This window comes from Grus americana, chromosome 2, assembly GCF_028858705.1.
Source record: "Grus americana isolate bGruAme1 chromosome 2, bGruAme1.mat, whole genome shotgun sequence".
In the NCBI taxonomy this organism is placed as follows: domain Eukaryota; kingdom Metazoa; phylum Chordata; class Aves; order Gruiformes; family Gruidae; genus Grus; species Grus americana.
The window spans coordinates 127,465,997-127,486,735 of record NC_072853.1 but is presented as its reverse complement, the minus strand read 5'-3'; the positions used below and the strand labels follow the sequence as shown (position 1 = coordinate 127,486,735).

The window sequence follows — 20,739 nt, the reverse complement described above, 5'->3', positions numbered from 1 at the left end:
AGAAAGACATAAAATGTATTCCTGAGTGTGGGCAAGATTACCTCCCTGTAAGTACATAGCAGAAAGGGTTTAATTCACATTTCTCGCTATGATTGAATTCATACTTTCCTCCTGAGATTTCTGTGGGCCATTTTCATCCCTCTTTTACTATGAAGTAAGGAAACATTTAAATAAGTACTGTCAAAATTGATCTTCCAAAAATGTGACCACAAAAGACCTGGGAAGAAACAGAAACTCTATTTCCCAGATGCAATTACTTGACCCAGCCTGAGGTTCCAAAGGCAAATGCCCATGTCACATAACATAGTTACTGTTAAAGGGCCTAATCCAAAGTGTATTAAAATCTGCGGAAAGATTTCCACAATCCCTTTTCCATATCTGTTCTCAGATGTCATGCACTCTGTTATCATGCATGTGTATGTTGTATATGGATGTTGGGAAGGGTAAAACAATTTTTTAAAATGAGAAAAATAAATTGAAAATGGACCCTGGTTAAATGTCTTTTATTTTTATTATAATTAAAATAATTTTGTGGCGTAACCATTGTTTGGTTTGTATTATACAAATTTCTCAGTATTTTCTAAAGAGTCCAGATTCTTTCCATAAACATTGTTGATGCCTATTCTGATCATTGGGCACCTTGCTGCATATTGGAAAACATTAATTTAAATAAAACTAAGCATCTGAGAGCACATTCGCACACGAAGAAAAGATTTTTAACCTATATGTTTTTAACAAATGTAATTTTCGTTTGTTCTTCTAGGTAGTTAACCCGCTTTCCCAGCTTGTCTTTATCACGTAAAAGAAACTGAATGACTCACTCTTTCAGGTTTTCTTTAAACAAAGAAAAAGCATCTATCCAAAACTTTAATTCTTATGTATTTCTTCGGTTTTGACACCTTTGTAGCCTTCAACATCACATCCTCTTTAAGATTTTAAAGATTTATCTCTATTCTTTACATCCTCTAATTATACTGTGTGGTCCAGTTCACGTTCGTAGTTTTGTGTACCCCAGCGTCACTGCCAGCAGGTTTCCCTTCCAGTCTGCACCAACCAGGCTTTCCCCTACAGGTCCATAGTTTTCTTTTTGTCTGTCCTTACCTGTCAGTGTCTCTCTAAAGTTAGACCATAAGAGTAATATCAAATTAAGTCATTCTTCACCAAAATGGACTATACCGTGTGGTAAGTCAGAGTATCATTTGCTCTCACAATATTCTTTTTTTTCCCCTTTGAAGACAGTCTATTTCAGTCTTCCAGCTTTGTCTCATGCCTTGAAACTGGACTCCAGATTTTCCAAGCCGGAGGTCACTGACCCTTTCAGCTCTGCTTTCCATTTAAATCAATGGCATTTGGCTTCTCTCACAACTGCAGCACACTCATGCAGAGGAGAGAGTTGTTCTTCCCCAAAAAGTTTCCCTGTTGCAGCCTGAATAGGAGGGATGGAGGTCCATCCCAGCCTAACTCCGATTTATCTCTACAACCAGAGAACAGGATTTTTAGAACAGCTCATCTGAGAACTGACAAATTAGCTTTGGCTTTCTGGGAGGCTCTGATCAATTAAAAATATTTCCTCGCCTCCACTGTAAGGAAGCTTCTGTAGCACTGTGGAAATAAGCTGAGCACCCAGTTGGCTGAGTCAGCAAGAAAGCGGGCAGCCTGCAGAATCGCCGTTCTCTTTTTAGCTGCATCCTAAGTATCACGTTGGTTTTATGAGATGCCAGGCAGGAGGAGGGTACGGAACAGAAAAAACGAGGCATAGATGTGGACGTGATCTCACCTTCTGCTAAAGGCCAGATGCTGCTGAGGCTTCGGTCTTGGTCACAAGGTGAGGTTTCACTTCAGCCCAAAAATACAGCATCTCCCTTGTAGTGCAGTGGGCTGAAGAATAGACAAAGCTGTGCCCTGTTCAGAGCAGCCACTTAAAGAAATGAATAAAAATACTTAGATGGCCTGCCAAGGAAATAACCTTACATTTCACCAGTGCCTTAATGACCCCTCAACCTTTTTCAGAAATACCTTTGAGATTTCTTTTTCCTGCTAACTATCTTCCTTTCGTCCTTAATGGATTCAGACAGTTCGCCCTTTGGCTTTAACAAAGGAAAGCTCTCTCTCTTGCTCCGTCTCTTTCTTTGGGGTATTGAATGGGATATATAGCTATGCACAGATAGGTGTCTCTTATGGGTGTGTGTGGGGCGTATCTGTGGGTGTATGTATGTGTGTATATATATATACACACATGTGTGTGTATATGAATAGGGAGTATCACATCTTTTAGTCAGCCTGACCTGACAGAAAGAATTTCGGCTCAATTTCTGTCCTCAGTCCACATGAGAAATTGGTGAATTCCCCAAATATGCAAACTTTTGATCTGAGATCCTTTAAAGTTTAGCCATCACAACAAATTAACACTGCATCATTATGTACACTATACTTGTGGAAGGAAAGGCAATAATATCATTATCCTGCATACTGTCCCTCTGGAGCAGGAAGCCTTGACAAATCAGGAAGCCATACCAGGGTCTTTCATACAGGTGTTTGTAGAAATATGAATGCTTTTCAAGAGAACTTCCCTCCCAGGAATTGTCGCTGCAGTGGTGTCTGCGTTTTCATCAAGAATAATCTTTATTAATAACTTCTACTCTCATATTTGACTGCGTTCAGTCTATTACAGTGTCAATTCAATTTAGCTGTTGCTGATACAATATGGATATATCTATCATTATCCTAGTACTCTGCTAGCTTTATTTTTGAATTTGAGTGATTTATAAAATCTCTTAATCCCAACTCTACAATTAATCTTGCTAGGGACTTTAATCTCAGCTGACTGAAAAATGGTTCACAGGACTTGAAAGCTGCAATATGCTAAATCACCTCTAAATCAAAATTAAAATAACAGAAAACTCCATTTCCTCCTTGTAAATCTCCTATGTCTATCTGAAAAATTGTTCTCAGCATTTGAAAGCTTAACTGTTTTAAATCAACTGTTGGACTGCAAGGAGAGTCTTTTTCCTTTGTCTATAGAATCTGGTCTTAATGGCAATATTAAACATCTTTTCCTTTTTTTATACGTAATTGTCATATAGCACTAATCTCTATGCACTGAATATCATTATGTGGAATCCTCCTGTGGTAGAAACTCTCTACCTATTTCATAAGTTCAGCCTCATTTACGAGGGGCAGTTCTTTTTGTTCCTGGCTTCTACACTACTTTTGCATACTTATGTATATGTGATTGGCCGTTAAGGACACTTTTATCTGCAGTGTAATTGAAAAACAGTGCTTACAAGAGTAGGTGAGAAAAAATAAGCATTCCTTGGTATTTCTAACCTAAATTGTTAAGATGAACCTTAAAAGGCAGACCCACGCTTTAACTAACTTGCATATATCACTATTAACACAATTTACATTTGAAGCTCTCAAACTCGGAATAACCTTACGTACAGCCTATTTGATCGTTGTTATGATCAACGATCATAACCTCTGCAACCCTGATGCAGGCAGGGCTTCAGTCCACCTTCTCTTGCCCACCCCCACCCCCACCAATATTGCCATCGTATGACCAGCCTTCAGATGCGATGGTCTCCTGTCACTGTTATCCCTTACGTTCATTTGCCTCGTCATACTTCTCTCATAGCCTCTGTCACATCACATTAGTTCTCAGCGCTGTGCTGCTCACAGCTTTTCTCAGCTGCCTCCTGCCCTCCCCATCCTCCTCCTCCCAGTCATCTGGTGGTCCCTGGCCTGGAGCGTCCCCCGACCGCTGCCTCCCCCGGCCCCTTCGCAGTGCCTCCACGCTCCCTTGTTCTTCACCCAGCCTTGCTATTTACATCTTCTTGCTGAGAGCAGCCCGTGGATCCTTCATCCATGACAATAAATGGAGTTGGCGGGCTTTCCCAGCGAGCAAAGACTTTGGGTGGCTGCAGGCAGAAATCAGATGCACGGGAGTCTTTGAGAAGGAGAAATGGACAACCTACCACCAGCAGACCGTTGTCAGAGCTAGCAGTATCAAACCCGAGTCCTGCTCTTCTCAGAGCGGCTGTTCCCAGGCATGCCACCTGCCGCGTGCGGTTCCCACGCTTGCACTGCCTGCAGTGAAATTCCGTTTGTTCCATAGGTCCCATATCTTCAGGCAACGCTGAACCTATAGGGCAGCATGCAGCGGTACAGTGCTCGGGACAGGACAAACCCAGGCGGCTCCTTAAGACACTTTAATGTCTCTCAAAATGACAGAATCCTGGAGTTGTTAAGTAGAGGACAGAGATGCAAGCAGAAATATGCAGGCTGGGGAAAGGATCAATAACTGTATTTTATTGCTAATAAATGCAAAAGTCACTTTTGATAGGAACAATACCATGTCAATCTCTGAGATTTCCTTTGAATTCAGTTATCTGATAATTCTTCTAGTAATTACCAAATTGAATTGCCATTTCTTCTAATGAATAGCCTTCTTTTTCACTGTTTTTTTAATAAACTAATTTATATGAGTGGTTTGCATTGATTTATTTAATCTCCATGAAAATGTCCTTATCCAACTAAAATCTTCTTGGTTTTCCTCTCCAAAACTTAGGTGGTTCATCATTTCTTTCTATTTCCTATAAATACCCAGTACACAAAGCTCCTCACTGAAAAGGTCCCTTAGGGGCACCTTATGGGGAATATCTTCTGCCTCACAGCAGTGGTTTGCATACTGCCTGTCAAATATATTTTTAAAAGAGGATTTGTGATGTCTATTGGATGTTTCAGAAACTATGTAATTCTGCCGTCACACATGTTTTACTACTGCATAAAATCCACACGTGATCTAAAAAGACATCATATATCAATGTTCTTGTCCTCTTTTACACACATACATACATATGTATACAGATGTGAGAGAAAGAATTTTGTATACATTATCACTATAGAATAAGAGCAGATGAACTGATCAGGACAGAAGACTATGTGTTTGAGGTCAATCTATCTGCCTCATCACATAGGGACCACCTACATACCCAAAGGCTGTTAAAATTGAGTGAGGAAAAAAAAAAGCCCAGGTTTCTTAGAATAAATGTTGGTACTTGAAGTGCCTGCCGCAGCCTGCCTGCGTGCTCAGCCCCGTGCCTGCCGCCCCTGCCTCGATGCCCTGAGCACACCCGGGAGCTCCCTTCCTACAGAAGCCTAGCAGAATTAGGAAGTAAACAGTAAAACACCAGGTACTGCTTGCCCCATGATGATATGTGATTTTTTCGTATAAAATAAAAATGTTGCTATGTGCTAGGCTTGCTCACATGTAGGAGAGAAGAGTTGGATTGCATTAAAGCAAACGTGAAGGAGCGAACTCAGAGAGGCGTGCGTGTAGGACGACACAGCCAGCGTGCTTTAAACTTCAAAAAGGAGGATTTATTTTGTAAAAGTTAAACAGGCAGGAAATCTTAAAAAATTGTACTCTCTATAAAAGGACTTCATTGCTGACTTCCCATATGGAATTACTAATTGTAAGAAAGATTATGCTGATTAAATGAAAATCGTTTTTTAAAAACTCATATTGACTTTGTCAGAGAAAGCTTTTGCTGCTTTGCATCTTAGAATATTGTTTCTACTCTGAACGTCCCTAACCCAGACAGTAATCCATTTCCCTTGTTCTCTCCTCCCCTTCCTTTATTTTCAGAAAACTTTGTACAGTTTAGGATAATTTTTTTTTGCCCTCTCAGGTACATCAAAGATTATCAAGGTCTCTCTTTATTTTTTCTGCTATTAAATCTGTGTGCAAAATTAGTGCGTTTATATAATGTAGACGTTCAGTACTGCTGTGCTTATTCAACTCCTTTTATCCCTGCAACAGTCTGTTCAATGAGACAGTCTGAGCAGTTACTGAGCTTCATAATTACCATGAATATAATGAATAATTGCTCATATTGCATACTGTTTCATTTTCAGTAATATTAAAGGTTAACTCATGTGAATGCTACTATACCCCTTTCAAATTGTTATCACTTTTGGCTAGCTATGTCTCGCGTGGTGCATTTTGCCACAGAAACCCAGAATAGTTTGCATATCAGACTTTTCTGTAGGTCAAGCAAAAGTAATTAGAATTTATTATTTCCTGCTAATGGAGATGACATATATTTTCCCTCGATAAAATAAACTATAGCTATTCTTTACCAGCTAAAAGGAGATGTGAGCAAGTTTTTTAAGAACTGACTGAAGTTCATTTCTTGGCGTATATTTAAATTATGCTCTTTAATAGTGAGCGTCATGTGGTCAGTCCTTTATTATGCACTTTACGTGATAATCCATTAAGTATCTCAAAAATTGTTCATGTGCACGCTATAAATCTGTAGTTACAAACCAGAGATGGATCATCCTATCTAAGAAAGGCAGTCTCAGTGCTGGGTATAAATAAAATGAAGAGCACTCTCTAAGAAATTTAAGGATGCTAATTAATGTAAAGGTTATTGCATGAACATTGTGTCACTCAGAGCTATAGATATTTTTAATTTAGGTTGGTTTAGAGTGTTTTTCTAATATGACTAAACAGTCTAGGCCTGATCTTGTTTTTATTATTCTCTCTATTCGAGCAGACAAATCTATTGCTCATAAAGTCTGACAAACTGAGATGGGAACTACTTAGTCCCTCCTGAGCTCCATGAACATCATCATAAAGGGCATCATATTTTTTAATATATATATAACCTTTTCTGTATGCAGTACAACTTCTTCCACTTCAGGTAGTGCCACCGCAGTTTTATTAAAACAGAACTCCAGGGGAATATTTGAGGAAGACAGAAGTTTCATCTCAGGCAGGACTGCAGGATTGCACCCTTGGAAGAAATGAAAGAGCTTGAGAGGAACTTTGCAAAACTGCGGGAATGAGAGCCCTGGGATCTCAGCCCGGCTTCCAGTGTTGGCCGAGCAAAGAGGGATTGTTTTTGTTTATTCTCCTATTGACTCTGGGAATCTTTCATCTCTCCCTGCACAGTCGCCAGGCTTCAGTGGGAGGAATGAGGAACAGGAGGTGAGGGTTTGAACCCAAACAGGCTGAAGAAAGCAACTCATGAGAACACGCTGTAACCCCTTGTGTGCTAATATGCAAAACTGGAGAAACATTTCTTCCTCCTCATACGTTTTTTGAAGAGAATTATGACTGAATTCAGTGGAGTCTGAAAGTGTTTGTGGGACCGGCCCTTTCAGAGCTGCGGTGCCTTTGCGCGCCTGTCTCTGGATCTCACAGCGAAGGTTAAACAAGTCACGCTTAGATGCCAGTGCCACGGTGGCTGCTTGGGTTTAGACCTAACAGGAACATTAGGTGCAAGAGAGAGTTGGTGAGCGATTTTAGGACTGCATCGTGCTGGAAAACTGGTGTTCAGAATCACTCTGAGATCTAGGAGTGATTTATCTTGCCTACAACCAGTTGCCTCCAATCACTCAACTGAAATCCGTCTTAATTCACTCTTCCCGGATTTTATAAACAGGATTTTTTCAGTCCTAAAACTTACTCAACGAACAGCGAACCATAGCTTTACATGTACTTCTTTTCTCTCTAATCATTTTTTCTCCCCCTTTTGAATAGGTAACGTCATTTTCTTCTTAGAGACTATAGAAAGGGGTGGGGGGGGTTATTTGTTTAATTCTGTTTTCCAGTATTCAGAAGGGTTTGGCATTCAGCAGCAGAAAAACAGAGGAGTTTATTATTGTTTATTTCCAAAACTGATTGAATATAAATTCCTTATCATTACCTTTCAAAAGCTTGTTTATAGTACTCTTACAGTTTTCAGAAAATAGTCCCATTTTTCCCTATTTCCTGTAATTTGCATTTTTCTGACCTGCACTTTTATTCAACGAAAATGAGATACCCTCTTAAAACTGCAGAATAAAAGAGAGTAAATCTATAGAGGACACTTATCGTTCAAAAAAAAAAAAAAAAGATAAATTACTCCTGTACCATTCAATTGTCTGCGGATAACTTCTATACACCCACACACTCCCTTGAGCCCCTGCATGGGATTGTTTAGGTGTTTTCATTAGGGGATAAATAGAATTAGAGTACGCCATTTATAGGAACCATTTAAGTGCCATCAAAGGTAAAAATATGACCATAATAAAGAAAATGTAGTTCCCCTTGAACGGTATTATCAATTGATTTCTCTCTACACATATAATACGAACAACTCTGCATAACTTTGAAATGTAGGTATGGTAAACACAACATCCAGAAAGTTACATGTCAGCATGTCCCACATGAGCTGCGATTTGAGGCAATACCTAGATGAGGAAAGCAGTATGTCATCCCAGTTGTACTGTATGCTGCTTTGGGATAAGAACACCGTTACCTGCCACCCAGCATATTAAGGCCATCATTAATATAGCTTCTTTTGAAATTCTGAAAGCTTTGGGTTTTTTGTCATTAAAATGTCTCTGTGTACTTGGGCAGGCATTTTAAAGTGCACTGACATGTTTGGCAAGTCGGTGACGTATTTGCCAATGATAAGCAGCAAGCCTTATCTCGTGAGTGGGTGCCTTCCTCAGTGTCACGGGTTTAAGATGTGCTTGTAGTGAAAAAATGCTACATTTCAGGTCTAGGTATTTGCTAAAAGTAGCCTTCCAACTACAAGCGGGTGTAGTCCTGCGTGCATTTATCCACCAGACAGCCTAAGATGGCAATGGAGTGTTGAACAGTTGATGAAAGACATGAACTAACTCCATTCATCCCAGCGGCTCTCTGAATCCTGCCAAATTCCCAGCGTCCCTGCTTCACAGATGCAAAAGCGAGGAAGTCAGGGGATCGTGGGGCAACGTGTCTGTCCTCTCAGCTGACAGCAAAACAGTTACACGTTAAAATACAGGCTCAAATTGATGGCCTTCTCTTAAGCAGGTTACAAGCTCAGACTGACCCATCTATAAATAATTTAGAGGGTATAATTTAATCCAGGCAATGGATTCAATGTGTTTCCCCGGCGCTCGGTAGACCACATAAAACTTCTTACTCGGCATATTCAGATATTGCTGAATAAAGTCCTCAAATTTTTCATCATGGAAGCATAGGAAAAATAATTCAGCAAAGTAAGCAAAAACTTTATTCCAACAATGTTCTGAGAAGTAAGAATATAATACTTACAATTAAGCAGTGCTAAAGTGTTTGCGCAAGCCATGGGACATCCTGCTAGGAAGCGTTCCCTGAGTTCCTTATATCTCAAGTATGAGATTGCCTGGTGTTAATCTACCTGGGAACTTAATGAACACTGACCTACAATTCACAGGATGCTACTCCACACCAGCTCCCTTCGTGGACACTTTTGACATGCACTTTGAGTAAGGTAGTTTGCCACTTTGGTGTATTTGTAACCTTCCTTGTTCAAAATAGCTTCCCTTTGTAGACAAACATTTAATTTTATCACTACATACTATTTTCTTGGTCTTGCAGAAGAATTCCTTCATTTCAAATGCTGAATGTGCTTGGACTCCTAATGAGGGGAAAAAGTAGATCATGTGATGATAGTGTTTGGATGAATTGAGCTCATTGTGTCAGAAATATTCTAAATTCTCATAAAAGTCCCGGAAGTGAAGCGCTTAGGCTGGGAAACAATAAGCAAAAACACAACTGTAGGGGGAAAAAAGGAAGGAACCTACAAACACGTAGGGTATGGAGTGGCAAACTGTTAAATTTTCCTGTTAATTAGCAATACCTTTAGACATAGGTGTGTTTAAAAACCGATGAACTTGCTTTGTTGAGATCTTTGTTACAGAACTCACTGGTGAATGACACTGGGCCCAAAAGTGCTTTCACAGATTTATGTGGAAAAGTACTTAGGAGAAAAATTCTTTCTTGTTGAATGTAGTGTTTTAATACCAGAAACCTACTACCTTTTCTTTCCATTATTTTGTCAAAGCTGCTTGATTTAATCCAACGGGGTGGAATTTCTCAGCGTGTTAGAGAATGATTTTTTATTTTTTTTTAGTAGAAGTAAACCAGGTACCATGTTGTTTCACTTGTATCCTCTCTTCTGCTTATTGATAAGTGGCCTGATCTCAATCCCGCTGAAACCACTGAGATCTCTGATACAGAATACAATCAGAGGAGGAGCGTGCCTCTCATCAGTTTCCATTACTCTCCAGAAGCAGGTTTATCCGTGTGGTAGAGCAAGGATAGGTGCCCAAGCACTCCCAGTGATTAGCACTGTCCAATTCTGGTGAAAAGCACAGCTTTCTTAAATTGGGGTGTGCTTTGCCTGCTGTTGTCATCTGCCTCATCAGCCCCTCTACTGGCAGGGTTATTACTGATGATGTAGACCACTGAAATTGTATTTCTTCATTTCAGATGTGATGAACATGTCATTAAAACCATACGGTTTGGCTTGTCATTTGGGTAGAACTGATGGAGAAATTCGTCCTTGATGGAGACCCCCAAGGGGTAGTTTTCTTATATTGTCCCTTCTGATCTGGTAGCCCCTGTATTCATTCTGAACTACAAAGTGAACTTTCACAGCTGAACTTTTTTTAAAATAAAGGGCCTATATCTCCAACTTGAAGCAGAAACACATCACTCTAGGCTAAAAGAAGTGATCTCCTTGGTTTGTTACATACAGGATCACCTGGGAGACCATATAAAATGGATACAGAAATCCTCAAAATCAACTGGGAAAAAAAAACCCACCCAAAAGATGTTTGTAGACAATTCCACTGATCCAGCTGTAACTTAAAATTTGGAAATAAGAGCATTTTATTTGAGCAGCCTTTCTTAAAGATATTTTACTTTACTTTTTCCAGGAGTCACTGATGTGATGCCTCCACTTTTTTTTTTTCCAGCTTAATCTATTGGGTCGAATGGTGAACAGATGAAGACAGCAGAAGAATCTGTCTTCTGCCTCCCTTCAAAGCATGAAGTAGCTGTGGGCCTGTGTTATGAATGTTACCCAGATCAGGGACTGGAATAGGGCTTTTTTAGCTCCATACAAAAATAATGAGATCAGTGAGACCAAGGCAAGAGGAAGCTCAGGGAACGTGTCCCGTTCTCACCTTGCACAAACCAGTTCCACTGCTGGCCACAGGTGGAAGAGACAGACTTTCTCTTCTTTATTTTCTTATGAATATCGCTATCTTGCGCAGCCTTTAACCGACAGTAGCTGTCGGAGTACTGTCATTTCAACCAGGAAAGAAGAATGTTAGTTTGTATAATTTTTTAATTGCTTAAAAATCGTGTAATTATTTGGCTTGAGCACCATTGTACTTAGACACACTGTCTTTTCTAGGTAACGTTTCGGACAAGAATCTACCACTGTAATATTAACAGCCAAGGCGTCATCTGCCTGGACATTTTAAAAGACAACTGGAGTCCAGCATTAACCATTTCTAAAGTTCTCCTCTCCATCTGCTCCCTCCTCACAGACTGCAACCCGGGTAAGGCGAATTAACTTTCACATTCGCGTTCATTCACAGTTCATATTCCATCCACTACTAGGACGTGGTCAGTGAGCTGGTTTACTGCTACCTACTTAAAAAAAAGACAAAAATGTAAATTTGAAATGCCATTCATATAAATTAAGACATAGTATAAAAAGGAAGCATAAGTGCATTTTTAGTGTTTGAGAATAAAAAAATCTTTTAATTCAAAAAGTGTAATCGGTAGAAAATACCTTGTAGTAGGCACTAATTTGGATATTACAACTGGGATATTAGTACCAAAAAATATTAATGAGTTAATAAATATTGAAAAGGAAAGCTTTCATTTAAATATGCTGATAATATGGTCTCTGAAAAGAATATTAATAGTACTGACAATGATAGATGTCTAACACAGACTTTACAAATAATGAAAATTAATTTAAATGAGGTTTATTCAATATCCTGGACAGCCAGTATGAGTATTCAAAGCAAGCTGTCATTCTTATTAACTAGCATAGCACTTAACCTCTTCCCTCAGCTCTTTTAGATTTGTTTTCTGCCATTGACCACTAGATCTGTAATTTCCACTTTCTCTTACCCTATTTACCAATGAGTAATTCTGACTGTAGCCTTGGAAAATCATAGCATATAGAAATTATTAAAGAATCAGTAAAGAAAAAATAAGTGATCTGTTTACATGTTGTAAGGGTTGTTGCTGATTTATTTTTAATTGTACACGTCAGTATTTTTTTTAATTTGCCATCTAGTTTTTAAACCTTTAGATTTCCTGTTTTTAAACTTTTCTCCCCAACCAAAGAACTAAAAATTGCTTTGCAAAGGGCAGAATCTTCTGTAATCAAGGGCTGAGTCAAAAGCTGTAACAGAAGGCTGAATTATTTCCAAGCTCAAAATAAGGTGAAAGTGGGCAAAAATGCAATTGACTCTTTTTATTTTTATGTGGGTTTGTTACTGTATATAGCGTTACAACCCATGGCGTTCCTTCCAGCCAAGAGCTGGGGTGGTAAAGGAGCCCTGTGTTACCATTTCCGGCACATTTATTTCAGGTGTGTTGGATGTGCTCTCCTTATGTCTCTGAAAGATGGACTTCTCCTAGTGCCTGCCCCAAACTATGCAGAGGTGCCTGTAGGAAGTCAGGCAGATGGATGACAGAAGTGTAAAGAAAAGCAAATGAATATTTGCTCATGTGTCTTAGAGACTGAGTAAAGAGCTAGAGAAACTGCAAAGCTGTGTTGGGATTGAGAAACTGGCAATAAGTGTGTGCTCATTTGTGGTCACCTCTCTTTGGAGGGATGCAGTCAACTTGAAAGCTGGCCACTTTCCAGTAGTGATTTGACATTTAGAAATATACTACCTCTGCCCTCTCAATCTTTTTCTTTCCCTCAGACTATTATACAGATGCTGTTAGACAAGCGTTTTAGCCGACCAAGTGTGTAAGAGTAACACTGAAACAGTTACCCATAATATCTTATCATATGAAAGAAGTTAACATACTAGTAACAGGAGGTTTTTCTTCCCTTCAGTTTCTTTCAGTTACTAGCATTGTCATGACAATAGTAAATAAAACAGTTTTATGACATTTTATTTTCAAATGTTCTCTTTAATTACAGAGTAGTTTGGGATTTTGTTACGGCTTCATGTTAAAATTTTCCTATGATTTTTTGAGCAATAAATGCAATTTCTTAATTTGTAAATTCCCCTCTTATGAGGAGCTGATGGCAGGTAGATGTGAACCACTGAGTCATTTTTGCCTTCCTTTGAGATTGCCTGTTTCATGTTAGATACTTTTTTTTTATAATAAGTGAACTTTGAGTGTTAGTGATGTAAAACAGAAAGCTTGCAAAAACTTACAAGTTCTTACTTTTCAGTGTATTGCCTAATATGCTACAGCCTGTTCTGGTTGTACTGCTTGTCCTGTTAATTTTTTATGACATTTTATCATTAACAAATTATTGGTTCCGTGCCATCCAGATTGAACATGATAGATAGATAGATAGATGGATAGATAGATAGATAGATAGAAGCATACGTCACTGAGATACCTATCACTGAGATATATCACATATATATGCACATATATATATCCAGAAACATACATATATGTATTTTCCTCTCTGTCAGCTGGGAGTAATTTTCTAACCCCTCGGTCCTCTCTTCATCCAACTACTCTGCCCCTTTCTAAAGGCAGAAACCCAACAGGGGTCTCGGTTTGATAAGCAACTCTGAACTCTTTGTTCACCATTCATCAGCCAGAAGCAGATCAGGTCAAATGGAAAGGCAACACTGAATCTCCCACAAACATAAACACTTGGGATGGGCGAGTTTTCCACCCCCAGCCTCTCTGAAGGGAAAAATCAAGTATCAGTTACCCCCTAGTCTTACATTTATGCAAATCTTCATTAGAACAACAAATAGCAGTAAGAATGGCAGCTAATTAACCCTCAGTCATACACAGTGATTAAACGAAGCTGGAGCACAGCTGCAGCTTCATTGGCAAGCGCTGCTATTCTTCTCCAGCAGGCTGAGCAAATGAAAAGAGGTATTTGCTCCTGCCGCTCCTGTCATTCACGCGGTAATCTACAAAAGCCACGGAGAGAGTCTCTTTCCTCCCCGGTTATACATCACCGCCCTTTGTTCCCTATCACTCCAGGCAGGAGCGAGTTTGTCCTTTTTAAACAACTAATACAATCCTTTACTCATAAGCTGTCTCAGCGCCTTCAGTCCTGATTATTATTAATTGTCTCTATTTTGCTTGGCAGTATCAGCGAGTAAACTGTGTTAATGAAATGTCTGAATTTTCTAACAGCTGGCTGACTTTTTTTTCGAGGGGGGAAGGGGTGCTGTAGGGTTTGTGGATGGGCGAACATGTGTGAATTATCTGGGAGTGCGAGAGAGCCAACTGGAATGGTATCAGAGACATGGGAGAGATGATGGGATACGCTAGCATTCAATCAGGGGACTTGTATTTTTCTTTAAGGTGGTACTCCGGGACACAGCACGTATCTCTTTCTACAAAGCAGGGCCCCAATCCCCTAAATATTTTGGCACGTGCACAAGCAACCCCGAAAGACCTGATAGGTACATTCATCTGCTTGAAACCGAGTATGCGAGGAAGTACTCGTAGGCTCTGTGCTTGAGCGCCGAAAATATTTATTTCCAGTGTTAGCTGCTAGGGCTTGCCTACGTGGGCAGGCAGTTGTTTCAGAGTAACTCCATGTGTGGACACTCACCTCTTTGAAAATGTATTAAGTCAAGTCACGAAAAACTGTCTTACTTGGAGTAAAAGTCAATTGTACTTTAAGTATTCAAGTGGAGCCCAGGGAGTGTAAATTCCCACACTGCCTTAATCCAAAGGAGCTTTCAAGTGTGGATGGCCCCTGAGGTTTTGTATTTTTACTGAGCTTCAAGTATGAAAGCAAATTAATTATTTTTATATTTAGAGAGCTGGTGATGCTGATCTGGGTTGAAATGCTTACTGTTCTCAGTTGGTCATTGCCACCTCGGCCCTGCCAAAGGTTCTCAAGCCCCAGGAAAATTCTCATTTGCAAATGCTTCAGACAAAATAAATTGAAACACCGACGAGACTGCACTGCAACTTTTTTCTTTGCATGGCCTCCTTTTTCACACATTCAAAGCCTGAACTTGGCTGGCCTGATTATCCCCGATGTCTGAACACTAACGTCGCATCATGTCTGCTTAATAACACGCGGCTAAGCCTTGATTAGGACATCACAACAAAACCTGCTACATCTCCCTCACTCCAGCCCCTTTGCTTCTGGTGTCATCCTCCGCCTCTAGCTCCTTACCATTTTTCCCACGCACAAGTTCCACGGCCAGTGGGGATTTTATCTCTCAATCATACCATTGACATTCCCGAACCGAATGCTTCGGTGCTGCTCCTGCCCCTGTTCCCCGTGTGGCAGGCCGTGCCTGGCTGTGAGCTCCTGCGCTGGGGATGTGCACGGTGGTGCAGACAGAGGGTAAGAGGGGCAGCCTGAGATGGGGAGCAGCCACGGCATTGCTTTCCCACAGATGTGCCCCGTTAGGCTGAACACTTGGCTGGCTGCTGTAATCAAAAAAATTGGTGAGGGGCTCTAGAGAGCCTCGCTTGCTTTGCTCTTTTGAGCATTTCTAGCCTGAACTTACACCCACTTGGTTTTAAGCAACTCTTATCCTATAACTTAAGTGACAGTTTTTCTGTTTTTCATTCCCAATGTATTAATGAAAAACCACCCTCTTATAACAGCATCCTGGCTAGTATCAGAAATAGCATGTCCAGCAGGACCAGGGAAGCGATCGTCCCCCTGTACTCGGCACTGGTGAGGCTGCACCTCGAGTACTGTGTTCAGTTTTGGGCCCCTCACTACAAGAAGGACACTGAGGTGCTGGAGTGTGTCCAGAGCCGGGCAACGAAGCTGATGAAGGATCTAGAGCACAAGTCTTATGAGGAGCAGCTGAGGGAACTGGGGTTGTTTAGCCTGGAGAAAAGGGGGCTGAGGGGAGACCTTATGGCTCTCTACAACTGCCTGAAAGGAGGTTGTAGCCAGGTGGGTGTTGGTCTCTTCTCCCAAGTAACAAGTGACAGGACAAGAGGAAACGGCCTCAAATTGTGCCAGGGGAGGTTTAGATTGGATAGTAGGAAAAATTTCTTCACCGAGAGGGTTGTCAATCATTGGACCAGGCTGCCCAGGGAAGCGGTTGAGTCACCATCCCTGGAGGTAATTAAAAGACGTTTAGGTGTGGCGCTTAGGGACATGGTTTAGTGGTGGACTTGACAGTGCTAGGTTAATGGTTGGACACAATGATCTTAAGGATCTTTTGCAACCTAAATGATTCTATGATTCTTTCCTCGTGGTCTTTATTTGCTGCACACTAACCAGATCTGTCTCTATTAGCTTCCTTCCATAAGAGAGGCTTTCTGTTCCCCTGCTCGTTGTCACAGCCCCCTCCTGCCCCTCCATCGCTCTGCAGTCATCTTTCCTCAACATGCCTGACTCATGTGGAGTTCATCGGGGCATGATGCACAGCTAGACAGACTAACCCACTCATCATCACTATCATCTGGGTTGAAATATTTACTGCTCCCCCTTGGATGTCCCTATCTCACTGGCAGCCCTGTCAAAGGTTATTTCTTTCTTAGCCCTGTCATTTTCACTGTTTGTCTGCTTTCTAACCCAATTTAGTGAAATGATGGAGAAGGGGAAAGGGAAAGGCAGAGGGAGAGAGAAAGGGAAAGGGGAAGGGGAAAAAAAGGAAAAGAAAAAGGAAGAGAGAGCAAATGAAAGAAAACACTTTTGCTAGAAAAGGGCATTAACCTCTGGCAAAGGAAATGCACAAACACCTGACAGCAGTAACCCCTTCACCTGGGTCAGCACTGGCCAGGTTAGCTGGTCTTACTCTGCTCTCAAATACTTCAGTGGTGTATTATATTAGCAGCGTAAAGCTGCTTTTCTCTTGTTATCCTTTAAACCCACCAGAAAGTGTGAGACAGTGTGTGCAGCGTTACATGTAAAGTTTGCTGTGAACGGAGTTTGAGACTGAAGTGTACGTGTCCTCACAGTAAATGTACTTATATGAGTAAATGAATTGGACAGATACCGCTACATTACTTTGATGTGAACCCTAGCAATTTTTATAGAAGTTGCAGTTGCTCAGCATGTCTGAAAAGCAGCCTGCTTATGTTAAAAAACCACGTATATTGTGGTTTTCAAATGTAATGTACCTCGGTTAGAAGTATATGTGCTGGTGTTTTACAAGTACTGCCATGAATCATGAATTTACTAGATGGTTTCATACTTTGTTAACCCACGTTAAGTTATGTGGCTGTGCATTTTAATGACTTCCATTTCTCTAAGCATAGATAAACAAAGTCAAACGAGATCCTAAGATTATGGGGATCTTTACTTGTCTCACTAAGGGACAAGAGGCATGCTTTCAAGCTTTCTTTATATGAGTCATCCTTATGTTTTGCCTTTATCTTCCCCAGAAACTTCACTGTTTTCATCACAGAGTAGGTATAACTGGCAATTTTGGATAACATATTGTTGTTGGTTTTCTATTGCAATAACAAGTTATCCATGTGGGTTCGTATGATTTAGGTTTGCCTAAATTTTCTGCCAAAAAAACATTAACACCCTTACCTGCTTTAGAGATGGGATGCAGTTAGTACAATATTCTTTTTCCTTTTTCTTTCTTTTTTTTTTCATTGTTATTTTCCTAAAGGTTTGTAAGGTTCTGTACTCTTACTGCCGAGAGTATAAAATCCCAGTTCTGTCATCCTTTGCAGAAAAGGATTCAATAGTGTAATTTAATGCATATCTCTGATCCTCAATGGGATCTGAAACAGCACTTTGGAGAGTGACTTTTCAACATAAGCATAAAAGCCCTAAAAGCCTGAACGGTATTTGCCCTGCTACGAAGCTGCTAGAATTGCTGCTGTCTGTTTCCAGGACCTTTGCAAACCAGGAGTAGGTGGGGAGATTTAAGTCAGACAACATGCAAGGGGAAGAACTGAATTAGCGTACTGTCTCGATGTCTCAGCCCGTTTCCCTTTCAGCCAGCAGTATACGTTTTTGGAGGGAAATTGGTATCCTGCTGCAATGCCACTGCCCCATCCCTCGGCAGGTTTGCCTTCAGCAGCCGTCCCCAAAGCTCGCTGTTGGAGTCGCTCGGGCCAGGGTGCACACCTGCACGCCTACCAGGAGGCCCCAGGGTACGGGTGAAAGCGCAACATCGATGGATCCGGTGTTTAGAAGGTTTTGAGCGCCTCCACATTTTGAATTTGTGTTAGTGTTTGGGAAACTTAAGTTTCATCCAAATGCTTGTTTGTAGCAATTCCTTAATCTCTACCAATTTGCATAAGGTATTGACAGGTAAATGTAGGTAGGCCAGTTAAGGAAGTCCTTTGCCACCCTGCCAGGAGCTCCTGCCCCCTGCACCACCCGTGGAATTATCTTCTGCACACCCCAGGCAAAGGGAAGTAGGTTCATGGGAACCCTCTCAGGAAAACCCATCTCCCACGGGCAGTGGGGGCGAGGCTGCCAGCCTTCAACGTGATGCCCACCGACATGCTCCAGTCTCCTGACTCTGCATTGGAGTGATCATCTCTGGTGCAGGGGCATTAACATCCACAATTGCCACGGCCACTTGCAAAGTGAGCATGCGTTGACACATTAGGTTCCACAGGAATAGCTCTGTATTTTCAGCTGATAAGCTCCAGCCATACCGGCATGCATTTTAATACACTAATAGATGTCCACTGTATCAATAAAAAAGATCTATTTTCAGAATTACTGAAAGCGTTAGCCTGTCCAAAAAAAAAAAAAGAAAAAAATTTAAAAATAAATCTAAGGCAGCTTAATAAAGGAAAATGTAACATGGCTGTAAAAATAAAATCTGTTCCATGCTGGAGCGTTTGGCTCCGAGCGAGGATTTGGCTGACTTGTGGTCACAGCTCTGCTCTTTGGCTTCCCTGGTCAAACTTTAAAATAGCTACCCAGCCCCGGGTAATGAAGAACAGGTCCCTGCCCCTCGTCACTCACCAGACTGGATGTATCTTTTTTTCCTCTGTTCTTCTATAGGTCTCAATCTAAGAGGAAGCATGTATGATGTTTCTGCTCATCTGGTGCTTCTCCATAGCAGAGGCTGCTCTCTGTCAGTGCCGTTTCACGTCAGATGTCCCTTCTGCAATTTTTTAGACTTCCCAATTATCATTCCTTCTTTTCCTCTCACCCCCAGTTGTGCAGTGAATTTAGAAACTCTGGATGACAGCAAGTTCAAGGGATGAGCCACTTCTCATTTTCCTCATTCTTGTAATTTTTTTCCTTAAAGCCATAATCTGCACATTTTGCTATTATCATAAAACTTTGCTTCAGAATCCAATCTGATTTTTTTCCTTCCCATTTAGCAGCTTAACAGCTTTGTTCAGTTTATCAAAAAGGATGCCTAGGCTTTCCTGTGCCCAGATATATTCTGTACTGATTTGTAATGAAATTTTGTTTCCTTTTAGAACATTTTTGTCAGGACATCCAGAAAGCACAGGAAAATCATAAATACTCCTTCTGTAATAATCCAGGACATATTTGAGGAGATTTGTCAAATATGATGAATATTCTGGAAAATGACTGAAATACTTAAAAGTTAGTAAAACGGTATTTAATTTGTCCAATTTTATGAGGCTGGTAAACCCTGCTACTTGGATTCTTCCCTGGCACCCACAGGCTACCAGGTGCAACGTCACAGCACAGTACTATCAGACATACAACAAAATAATCTCCTTTTGCCATATATCCTTTTTGTAAGCAGCAGAGGGTCGTGTAAACAATGAAATTGCTCTGTTGTCTGAGATTATTTATATTCTTTAGCTTGGAGCTGTTTTTCCCTTTTCTTCAGAGTTTGTATACTGTGCTCTGTCAGGAAACAGGCAGGTTTCTGGGCTGCTTCAGCACAATGGAAAATGCTGTCTTTGTATCTGGAGCAGGAAAATACTTTATGCTGTATCACTCAAGCATGGCAACAAGTAAAAGACGGTAAACAAAAGTTAGAGCAGCGAGGAATCAGTTCATGTAGTAATGTTTTTTGGTTTATTCTAAGTTGCAACATAACCTTTCTGTTTCTTTTTAAATCTCTGCCTTGGGTTGTCTCCAAATGAAATGAGCTCACTCCGGAGGCTTTTGCTTAGCAAATACAAAATGTAGTGTGTGGTTGCTCTGCTGTCTTGGTGCTGCTGGACTGGGAGCAGAGGGATGGGTGTTTTACATAAAACATCGTAATAAGTTGTCCTAAAGGAGCACAAAAGGAAAATGCAGCATCAAACTGATGGGTTTCGTTCTGCTCTCAATGAGTGCAGAACGACGTCAAAGGTGGGATTGCCTTGGGAAAAACCCATCACCATGTTTCATTCACATGAACAAAACGATCCCTTCAATTGCAACAAAGTTCTTTTCGCCAGAAAGTACCTATTTATCTTTAAATACTGTGTGTTCCCCTGCCTGTTCTGCATAACCTGCTATATACTTATTGAAGTAATATGCACGTATTCAGACTGACCATATCATATATTCTAGAACCAATATTTACAAATTCTTGATAGTCTATCAGTGGTTCCTCTTTCCATTTCTTTTAAAAGATACTGTACTATACTATCTATACAGTAGTATATATACAATACTAATTGCTAGTCTATAGTTTGAATCACAGTTTCTCATATTGTGAGCTCGACACACAGTACCAGTATGTTAAAGGCATTTAGGCACCTGTAGATGCAGGCAGATGGCCAGCAGGGTTTTCAGTAATTCCCGTGGGATTTAGGCATCCGAAGTCCCACTAGCAGTCTCTCTGCACTGCCAGGAAGAGACTTTCTGT

The 20,739-nt window shown here is 40.7% G+C and overlaps 1 protein-coding gene across 2 annotated transcripts in view; it reads left to right on the top strand.

The window, feature by feature from the left end:
• The window catches only part of LOC129203569 (ubiquitin-conjugating enzyme E2 E2), a 215,989-nt gene that overhangs the window by 178,258 nt on the left and 16,992 nt on the right, over nt 1–20,739 (top strand). For both annotated transcript variants that reach the window (XM_054818251.1, XM_054818249.1), the window contains exon 5: nt 11,226–11,373. In XM_054818251.1, the coding sequence (XP_054674226.1) occupies nt 11,226–11,373 (148 nt within the window). The remainder of the gene's footprint in view (nt 1–11,225; nt 11,374–20,739) is intronic.